The sequence below is a fragment of the Pristiophorus japonicus genome, chromosome 15 (genome assembly GCF_044704955.1).
Source record: "Pristiophorus japonicus isolate sPriJap1 chromosome 15, sPriJap1.hap1, whole genome shotgun sequence".
In the NCBI taxonomy this organism is placed as follows: Eukaryota; Metazoa; Chordata; class Chondrichthyes; family Pristiophoridae; genus Pristiophorus; species Pristiophorus japonicus.
Genome location: NC_091991.1, coordinates 179,355,718 through 179,366,863, shown reverse-complemented (window position 1 = coordinate 179,366,863; position 11,146 = coordinate 179,355,718). Strand labels below are relative to the sequence as shown.

At 43.8% G+C, this 11,146-nt stretch overlaps 1 protein-coding gene across 1 annotated transcript in view; it reads right to left on the bottom strand.

The window, feature by feature from the left end:
• Positions 1-8,953: 8,953 nt before the first annotated feature.
• LOC139280538 (sodium/myo-inositol cotransporter 2-like) overlaps positions 8,954-11,146 on the bottom strand; it is a 154,450-nt gene continuing 152,257 nt past the window's right edge. Inside the window, exon 14 of the mRNA XM_070900023.1 lies at positions 8,954-8,994. Coding sequence (XP_070756124.1) covers positions 8,984-8,994 — 11 coding nt within the window. The 3' untranslated portion in view covers positions 8,954-8,983. The remainder of the gene's footprint in view (positions 8,995-11,146) is intronic.

Below are 11,146 nucleotides of genomic sequence, written 5' to 3'. Positions count from 1 at the left end.
CAAATCACTGACTCCACACGGTCTGGTGTAAATCTAATTGCTGTGACCTTCGTCCTTTTGTTGTTCAGCTCCAGAGTGCCTCTCAGGTGTGGTGGTCAGCCTTATATAGTGCCTGTTGCAGGTACTTCCAGGTTTCCCACCACAGCGCCCTCTGTGGTGTAGCATTGTGCTTACATTACATTTAAGGTACCAGGACGATACACACATCAATACATAACACCTAGTGAGACATAACTTGCCAATACCTTTGAATGTGGGGCACATCTGGGGGTTCAAGGCTGTGATCGTGTTCTGAGTTCCTGAAGAGAAACCAAATTTTATTTTTTAATTAAATGCAGCCCCTTATAAATGGGACCACTGAGAGCCTTCTGTTTCCGAGGTGAAGACACCTCCCCCGGCCTGATACTTTTGGCTACATCCATTCACCTTGGCTCCATATCCCTTAATACCTTTGTCTAGCAAAAATCTATTGATCTCAGATTTATAATTATTATTTGAGCTAACATCTACTGCTTTTTGTGTGAGGGAGTTCCACACTTCTAGCACCCTTTGTGTGACGGAGTATTTCCTAACCTCTTCTGGCTGGCCTGACTCTGATTTTAAGGTTGTGTTCCCTTGTCCTAGGCTCCCCCACCAGCAGAAAAGGTTTTTTTTATCTACCGTAACAATTCCCCTCAAATCCTAAAAATCTCAATCAAGTCATCTTCTATATTCCAGGGAAAACAAGCCTAGTTTATGTAATCTCTCCTCATAATTTAACTGTTGGTGCCCTGGTAACATTCTGGTACAGCTATGGAGAGAACCCAAGCTTGGGATTCGTTTCAGATTGTTCTAGCAAACGCAATGTGCCGAATGGCTAACTTGTCTCAGGGACTGGACAGGTTAGATGCGGCAAGAATGTTCCCGTTGTTGGGGAAATCCAGAACCAGGGGACACAGTCTTGGGATAAGGGGTAGGCCATTTAGGACTGAGATGGGGAGAAACTTCTTCACTCAGAGAGTTGTTAAACTGTGGAATTCCCTGCCGCAGAGAGTTGTTGATGCCAGTTCATTGGATATATTCAAGAGGGAATTAGATATGGTCCTCACGGCTAAGGGGATCAAGGGATATGGAGAGAAAGCAGGAAAGGGATACTGAGGGAATGATCAGCCATGATCTTATTGAATGGTGGTGCAGGCTCGAAGGGCCGAATGGCCTACTCCTGCACCTATTTTCTATGTTTCCATGTTTCTATGCATTATAGGAACTCTGCACCCTCTCTACCTTTCACACTAATTTTATCCCAGTTAATATTCGGGTAGTTGAAATCCTCTGCTATTACTGCCCTATCATTGTTGCACTTCTCAGAAATTTGCCTACATATTTGCTTTTCTATCTCCCTCCGACTTGGGGGTCTATAGTACACTCCCAGCAGTGTGATCACCCCTTTTTTGTTCTTCAATTCAACCCATATGTCCTCATTTGATGATCCTTCCAACATATCATCCCTCCTTACAGCTGTAATTGTTTTTTTAATTAATACTGTAACCTCGCCCTGTCCTTTTTTACCCCCCTCTCTATCCCGTCTGAAAACCCTGTAACCAGGAATGTTGAGCTGTCATAATTGCCCTTCTTTCAGCCATGTCTCAGTAATAGCTATAATAGCATACTCCTAAGTATCTATCTGTGCTCTTAGCTCATCTGCCTTATTCCCTAGACTCCTTGCATTGAAGTATATACTATTTAGCATTGCCGAACTCCCTTGTTGTCTATTTTCTAGATTCTTGTTGCCTCTGGTTCTTTTGCCAATCACCTTAAATCTGTGCGCTTTGGTTATCAATCCTTCAGCTATTGGAAACAGTTTTGCTTTATTTATTGTATCCAAACCCTTCATGATTTTAAACACCTCTATCAAATCTTCTCTTAGCCTTCTCCACTCTAAGGAGAACAACCCCAGCTTTTCCAGCTTATCCACATAAGTGTAATCACTCTTCCCTAGCACCATTCTAGTAAATCTCTTCTGCACCCTCTCCAAAGCCTTCCTAAAGTGTAGTGCTCAGAATTGGGCACAATATTCCAGCAAACAATGACTAAAAAAATGACTAAGAAAGGGAAGATAGACTATGAAAGTAAACTAGCACGAAATATAAAAAGAAATAGCAAGAGTTTCTATAGGTATATAAAAAGAAAAAGAGTGTCTAAAGTAAATGTTGGTCCCTTAGAGGATGAGACCGGGGAATTAGTAATGGGGAACATGGAGATGGCAAAAACTCTGAACAAATATTTTGTATCAGTCTTTATGGTAGAGGACACTAACAATATTCCAACAGTAGATAATCAAGGGGCTATAGGCGGGGGGAGGAACTTAACTAAGGAGGTGGTACTCAGTAAGATAATGGGACTAAAGTCGGATAAATACCTGGACCTGATGACTTGCATCCTGGGGTCTTAAGAGAAGTAACGGCAGGGATTGTGGATGCATTGGTTATAATTTACCAAAATTCCCTGGATTCTGGGGAGGTCCCAGCAGATTGGAAAACCACAAATATAACATCCCTATTTAAAAAAGGAAGCAGACAAAAAGACCAGTTAGCCTAACATCTGTGGTTGGGAAAATGTTGGAGTCCATTATTAAAGAAGCAGTAGCAGGACATTTGGAAAAACATAATTTAGTCAGGCAGAGTCAGCATGGATTTATGAAGGGGAAGTCATGTTTGACAAATTTGCTGGAATTCTTTGAGGATGTAACAAACGGGCTGGATACAGTGGATGTGGTGTATTTGGACTTCCAGAAGGCATTTGACAAGGTGCCACATAAAAGGTTACTGCACAAGATAAAAGTTCACGGGGTTGGGGTAATATAGTAGCATGGAAAGAGGATTGGCTAACTAACAGAAAACAGAGAGTCAGGATAAATGGTTAATTCCCGGGTTGGCAATCAGTAACTAGTGGGGTGCCGCAGGGATCAGTGCTGGAACCTCAACTATTTACAATCTATATTAACGACTTGGAAGAAGGGACTGAGTGTAATGTCGCCAAGTTTGCTGATGATACAAAGATGGGAGGAAAAGCAATGTGTGAGGAGGACACACAAAATCTGCAAAAGGCTAAGTGATTGAGCAAAAATTTGGCAGATGGAGTATAATGTTGAAAAGTGTGAGGTTATGCACTTTGGCAGAAAAAAATCAAAGAGCAAGTTATTATTTAAATGGAGAAAGATTGCAAAGTGCTGCAGTACAGCAGGACCTGGGGGTACTTGTGCATGAAACACAAAAGGTTAGTATGCAGGTACAGCAAGTGATCAGGAAGGCCAATGGAATCTTGGACTTTATTGCAAAGGGGATGGAGTATAAAAGCAAGGAAGTCTTGCTACAGTTGTACAGGGTATTGGTGAGACCACATCGGAAGCTGGGTCGTTGAGTAGATTTAAGACAGAGATAGACAGTTTCTTAACCAATAAGGGAATAAGGGGTTATGGGGAGCGGGCATGAAAATGGACCTGATTCCATGATTGGATCAGCTATGATTGTATTAAATGGCGGAGCAGGCTCGAGGGGCCATATGGCCTACTCCTGCTCCTATTTCTTATGTTTTTATGTGGGTATGGTTCTTAATGAATACTTTGCGTCTGTTTTCACAAAAGTGTGGCGATGCAGACATTGCAATCAGGGAGGAGGTGAAATATTAGATGAAATAAACAAGTGAGAGAGGAAGTAGTAAGGGGTTTAGTAGTTTTGAAAGTGGATAAATCCCCAGGCCTGGATGAAATGTATCCTAGGCTGTTAATAGAAGCTAGAGAGGAAATAGCAGAGGCTCTGACCATCATTTTCCAATCCTCCCTGGCTACAGGTGTGGTACTGGAGAATTGCTAATGTTGTACCTTTGTTTAAAAAGGGAGAAAGGGATAGACCGAGTATTTACAGTCAGCCTAACCTTGCTGGTGGGAAAATTATTTGAAAAAATTCTGAGGGACGGGATAAATCTTCATTTGGAAAGACGTGGATTAATCAAGGACCGTCAGTGGGGTTTGTTAAGGGAAGGTTGTATCTGACTATCTTGATTGAATTTTTCGAGGAGGTAACCAGGAGGGTCAATGAGGGCAGTGCATATGATGTGGTGTATATGGATTTTAGCAAAGCTTTTGATAAGGTCCTCACATGGCAGACTGGTTGTGAAAGTAAAAGCCCATGAGATCCAAGGCAAAGTGACAAGTTGGATCCAAAATTGGCTCAGAGGCAGAAAGCAAAGGGTAATGCTTGATGGGTGTTTTAGTGACTGGAAGGCTGTTTCCAGTGGGGTTCTGCAAGGCTCAGTACTGGGTCCCTTGGTTTTTTGTGGTATATATCAATGATTTAGACTTGAATGTTGGGGGTATGATTACGAAGTTTGCAGATGATACAAAAATTGGCTGTGTGTTTGAAGAAAGCTGTAGACTGCAGGAAGATATCAATGAACTGGTCAGGTGGGCAGAACAGTGGCAAATAGAATTCAATCTGGAGAAGTGTGAGGTAGTGTATTTGAGGAGAGCTAACCAGGCAAGGAAATACACATTAAATGGCAGGACACTGAAGTGTAGAGGAACAGAGGGACTTTGGAGTGCATGTCCACAGATCCCTGATGGTAGCAGGCCAGGTAGATAAGGTGATTAAGAAGGCATATGGAATACTTGCCTTTATTAGCCGAGGCATAGAATACAAGAGCAGGGAGGTTATGCTTGAACTGTATAAAGCACTAGTTAGACCACAGCTAGAGTACTGCGTGCAGTTTGGGTCACCACATTACAGGAAAGATGTGATTGCACTGGAGAGGGTGCAGAGGAGATTTACGAGAATGTTGCCTCGTCTGGAGAATTTTAGCTATGAGGAAAGATTGGATAGGCTGGGTTTGTTTTCTTTGGAACAGAGGAGGCTGAGGGGAGACCTTATTGAGGTGTATAAAATTATGAGGGGCCTAGACAGAGTGGATAGGAAGGACCTATTTCCCTTAGTAGAGAGGTCAACAACCAAGGGGCATATATTTAAGGTAATTGGTAGCAGGTTTAGAAGGGATTTAAGAGGTTCTGTGCTGGGGCCCCAGCTGTTTACACTGTACATTAATGTTTTAGACGAGGGGATTAAATGTAGTATCTCCAAATTTGCGGATGACACTAAGTTGGGTGGCAGTGTGAGCTGCGAGGAGGATGCTATGAGGCTGCAGAGCGACTTGGATAGGTTAGGTGAGTAGGCAAATGCATGGCAGATGAAGTATAATGTGGATAAATGTGAGGTTATCCACTTTGGTGGTAAAAACAGAGAGACAGACTATTATCTGAATGGTGACAGATTAGGAAAAGGGGAGGTGCAAAGAGACCTGGGTGTCATGGTACATCAGTCATTGAAGGTTGGCATGCAGGTACAGCAGGCGGTTAAGAAAGCAAATGGCATGTTGGCCTTCATAGCGAGGGGATTTGAGTACAGGGGCAGGGAGGTGTTGCTACAGTTGTACAGGGCCTTGGTGAGGCCACACCTGGAGTACTGTGTACAGTTTTGGTCTCCTAACCTGAGGAAGGACATTCTTGCTATTGAGGGCGTGCAGCGAAGGTTCACCAGACTGATTCCAGGGATGGCGGGACTGACCTATCAAGAAAGACTGGATCAACTGGGCTTGTATTCACTGGAGTTCAGAAGAATGAGAGGGGACCTCATAGAAACGTTTAAAATTCTGACGGGGTTAGACAGGTTAGATGCAGGAAGAATGTTCCCAATGTTGGGGAAGTCCAGAACCAGGGGACACAGTCTAAGGATAAGGGGGAAGCCATTTAGGACCGAGATGAGAAGGAATTTCTTCACCCAGAGAGTGGTGAACCTGTGGAATTCTCTACCACAGAAAGTAGTTGAGGCCAATTCACTAAATATATTCAAAAAGGAGTTAGATGAAGTCCTTACTACTAGGGGGATCAAGGGGTATGGCGAGAAAGCAGGAAGTGGGTACTGAAGTTGCATGTTCAGCCATGAACTCATTGAATGGCGGTGCAGGCTAGAAGGGCCGAATGGCCTACTCCTGCACCTATTTTCTATGTTTCTATGTTTCTATGTTTCTATGTTTCTATGTTTCTAAGAGGAAATTATTTCACTCAGAGGGTGGTGGGGGAATGTAACTCACTGCCTGAAAAGTTGGTAAAGGCAGAAACCCTCACCACATTTTTAAAAAGTACTTGGATGTGCACTTGAAGTGTCGTAACTTACAATGCTGGAAAGTAGGATTAGACTGGATAGCTCTTTGTCGGCCGGTGTGGACACAGTGGCCTCCTTCTCTATAAAGTTCTATAATTCAATAAACATCAGGAAAAACCTTTTTACGCAGCGAGTGGTTAGGATTTGGAATGCACTGCCAGATAGGGTGGTGGATACAGATTCAATAGTAGCCTTCGAAAGATACTTGGATAAATACTTGAAAGAGAAAAAAATGCAGGGATATGGAGAAAGAGCAGTGGAGTGGGACTAACTGGATTGCTCATTGAAAGAGCCAATGCAGACTCAATGGGCCACTCCACCTAAACCTAACGATGGATCACTGAAGAACTGATTATCATTTAAATTAAGTTATACAACAAAATTGAATTTCTTTCTGAATGTTTCAGTTAAAAAACAGTGAGAGCTCACGACATTTATCTGTAGGCTTTCCTAATGCCAGGGGACTGCGACTGGGATTCTTTGCTCCTGCACTCGCCAACCCTTGATGTCCCACCCATTGGTGGTAAAATACAGGCCAGTGAGCACAAATAGAAAATGCCAGCCAGCCATGCAGAGTCCCATTAGTGGTCTGCGGGGTTAGCCCCCACACCTATCTCAAGCTATTGTGGTCTTCGCTGACTGGTAAAAGTCTGTTTGCTCCCAACAGTTGAGGGTAAATGGTTCAATAGCCCTTAAGAAACTGGATTTTCTATGTGCAAATTGGCTGTCGCGTTTCCTAAATTACAACAGTGACTACATTTTTTTTAAAGAAGTACTTAATTGGCTGCTTTGGGAGATCCTGAGGTTGTGAAAGGTGCTATATAAATGCCAGCCTTTCTTTATTACTTTGTCCAGCTAAAGCCATAGAAAAATATAAAATACAGAAATGTTCCTGTTTGAGTCGTAGAGCTCTGCTTTGGCCTTACCTTTCCCAATGTCTGGTCCACCAGCACTGAGCAGACTCGACAGGCAGCAGCGGGGAACCAATTCAAATCATTTGAGGCTTGTTTACAGCCACTTAACAATGCTTTTTTCCCAGCTTTTTAACTTTCACAGGTCTCGCACAGATTTCCCGCTGTGCCTAGACCTCTTTCGTGAAGCTGAGGAGGGAGGTCAGTGGCCATTGGTTCAGCTCATGAGGTGACCGCTTCAAATGTTAACACAAAGCTCCCAGATGATTCAGACAACTTCCCTTAAGCACTAGTATCTCTAGGCTGCATTTCCACTACAGATTCAGGATGTGGCAAGTCTTTACACAAGTCTCCATGCACTTTGACCTCATTACCTCTCCTACCATTGACAGATCGCTTCTGTCATCTCTACTTCACCTGCCATTTATTCCATCAGCATGGGTGCACTTTATACTCTCTCACCGTGGCCCTCAGAATCTGACCACGGTCAGCCCTAACACCAGCATCATCAGGCACACCAGCAGCAACCACACCATCCGCACTTCTCCCATCCATCTGATGCTGCACAGGACCCGGCATCAGCACCCAACCGCAGGAGGCCAGGGGTGGTCTCACCATGGTCACATTTACTTCACTTGATGCTGCACTCCCTGGCTGCCACATGATGCACCAGGTTGGCACCACCCCACACTAACAACATAAAGCATGCCTACAATGCCTATGTCATTCCTTTGACATTCATCAGCATTGCGAGGGGGTACTGTTACGTCTCACCATTCACTGCAACTCACTAAGCCACTTGCAAAGGCGCACACAGATCTGTACAAGAAAGCAAAATGTTGAAAATAAAGATTTCAATGTTTGACAGCAAATTAATAGAAACTTCACATGAACATTGGCTAAAACATGCATGTGCCTACCCTTGTGTGTTGTTAGTATGATTGGATTACGATGAGGGTGAGGCTAGTGAGATGGGGAAGTGATAATGTAGATAGAGAGAGATGGGTGGCGGTGCAAGGTAAGTTGGTGTGCAGGGGTAGATTAGAGAGGGCAGAGTGATGGGGATGTGATTAAATGCACAGCAGGATGCTGTTGGATTGTGGCTTTGCAGTAACGTTTCGTGATCTACTGAGATCATTGAAAGGTTTGCACCAATGCAGCCTGGTCCTCCTGACGACATCCCTGCTTGTGTCCTCCTGTGCAATGTGCAACCAGGCTGCGTTGGTCTCCTGGGGAGGTCTCTTCCGCCCATGGGAATGGAAGACCAACCTCCCTGTGTGCTATGACTCCCTCCATAAGCATCTAGAGAGAGTCATGGGAGAGTCTGGGTGCAGCCATGCATTTCTGTGCAGAGCTTCTCAGTGTTTGCAGCATCTTAATGCTGTAGAACTCTGACAGCACAAATGTCAAAGTAAATTTGCACAAGGTCCCTTTAAGGAAACCAGCTGATGATACATCATCAAATGACATCATCAGACCCGCTTCCTTCAATTGGCCGGCAAACATGCTGGGCGGGCTTAACAAGCCCAATCAGGGAAAGTAATGTCGGAGGCCGGAATGGAGATTAACAGCGGGGCCGAGACCTGCCGAGATAGGGACAATCGCGGGCGACGTCTTCACTGCTAAACTGTTGGAAGAGTCCATTCGCTGCATTTTTTAACAGCAATGTTCACGTGAACAGGGCTGGTTTTGAGTTTGCGCATTTGTGATCAGTCTCATCCTGTGGTTGCTCACAGCAGTTCTTAATACCTGGCCGTAACCATTTTTCAGCCAAGCAAAGTTAGTCCAATCTACACAAGATTCCACAGTAAAGTGATGAGAAATGCTTACCCTTCCTCAGGCAATTGGTTGGCCAGATCCCGGATCACAGAATAAAGCACATCAATGGAAGACTGAAAAGGAAAACAGAAAAGCAATTATCAGAACTGTCCACTTCTCACTGAAAGGACACATACAGCCCAAGTAGTGAGTGTCCATATTCAACAGATGAGGTGTGATTGAGCAGTCTGTATGTGTGGAATGGGGAGTGGATTTACTAATCAACACACCTGAGGAGTGTGACTGATCATCTAGTTAAGAGGTGACTGCAAGGATTGCCGTTTAGCTTTTCCGACTTGCGGTTGAGATCAGTGCAATGGGAATTCCAAGGCACAAGCTGCTGTGATGTCAACAAGCTGTCTAAGCAGCCAATCACAGTGCAGAATTATTTCAGACCGGGAACCAGGAAGTGAAGAAGCTCCTTTTAAAAATGTTATAGAGAACAAAACAAAGATCGGAGCTCTCACATGGGGAAAGGGTAAACCTAAAATAAAGATTTAAAAACTTTAAAAATATATATAAATTTGTTTTTAACGTTTCTTAAAAATGGCACTTTTCGTCATTATGGAGAAATTTGACTCTCCACAAAATTAAAAGTCGTTTTTCAGTGCCGTAACAGTTGTTTCGGTGTCAATACACTTGTAACAGACCAGTTACACCTAACCCAACAAGGTCTAACTTTTAATGGTATTTAACAGCGATATTACCATAGAAAATTTCTCGTCAATTTCCCTGATTGCCGGCAATTGGGGAGGGGCACAGCACAGCCAGTCATCATAGGCAGTCCCTCGAAATGAGGATGACTCACTTCCACGCCGAAAAGGAAAGAGTTCACAGGTGTTTCAATGAAGGACCTAATATTCCAGATCCCAAACTACATCTTGAAGGGCGGAAGATGCCTGTACGCGGTCTTTGTCCAGTGGCAAGGATTAACCAAGGTTACTGGAGACTAGCTCTGCTGCACAGACCTAGTGCGCACACATATCGCAGTGTGGGCTGGCCCGTGCTGCCCCTGGCCATCGCCTCTTCTGGACCCCAAACTCTCGCCTCTCCTGGGCCCTGATCACATCCCTCTATGAACTCTTGCCACTCCTTTGCCCCAACTTTGCCACTCCTGCTGTATCTGCCCGCAGTCAGCCATCGCCCTCCTACAGCACCACGTGCTGCTCCCTGCAATGATATATCCCCACCGCACGCTGCTCCCTCCAATAGCCCCGGCCTGCTGATGGTCTTGCAGGCCGGGACCACGCCGATTTCCGGACCGGGCCAGTATTGGAGCAGTGAATGACTGACCGTAACTTAGGGATCTCCATGTTAGGATATGTCAGTTTCAAAGGGGTGAATGATTGAACATAACTGGACTCTGATTTTAGTGATGATGTGTGACGGAAGCACTTGTCGGTCACCCTTGCAGCCCTGTTGAGGCAAACTGTGATACTGCCAGGTCCGACATGAGACCATTACATTGCTCACCTCAAGCAGGTGGATACAGTGGCTTGTGTGTATCAGCAGTAATCCTGTTACTGGCATCTCCTGGTACTGGGAGTGTAATTTGTGAAACAGTGTTTCATAGTAATCTGGAGAGTAGCACAGGATGAATTCAAATTAAAAATCAGATACTCTTCATAACATTTCAACTGCAAAGTATCTAAGGCAGCTACAAAAATAAATGTATAGTATAAGGATAAAAATCCCCTTTTCATTTATTATCCTCCAGTCCACATTACTGCAACATGCTTTATACACCAGCCTTTCTAATAATCCCTGACATTTTATACACCCATCACTGCAATACTTTCTAATATACCTCACTGTGACATTCTTTAATATAATCAGAAAGAGATACAATGAAAGGCTTGATGAATATTGCAGTGTTACAGTGAAGAATGCAAGTTATATTAAAGAATGTTACAGTGAGGTATATTAAAAAGTGTTAGTGATGGGTGTATAGATCTTCACTATAATACTCTCTGATATACTCCACGTTCCTTATAGTAACATTCTTTGATATATCCCACCTTTTACTATTCCCCTCATTTCAACATTCTCTACATTCCCTCCACGCTTCATTGTAACATTCTTTACCTTTGATATAATCCACATTCTTCTCTCTTAACACATTTTGATATGCACCCTCATTCCTCACTGTAATATTCATTTATATACTCCGCACCATCACTTTGATATACCCCTCGGTGTATTACTTTCTAATATTCTTCAGGGGGG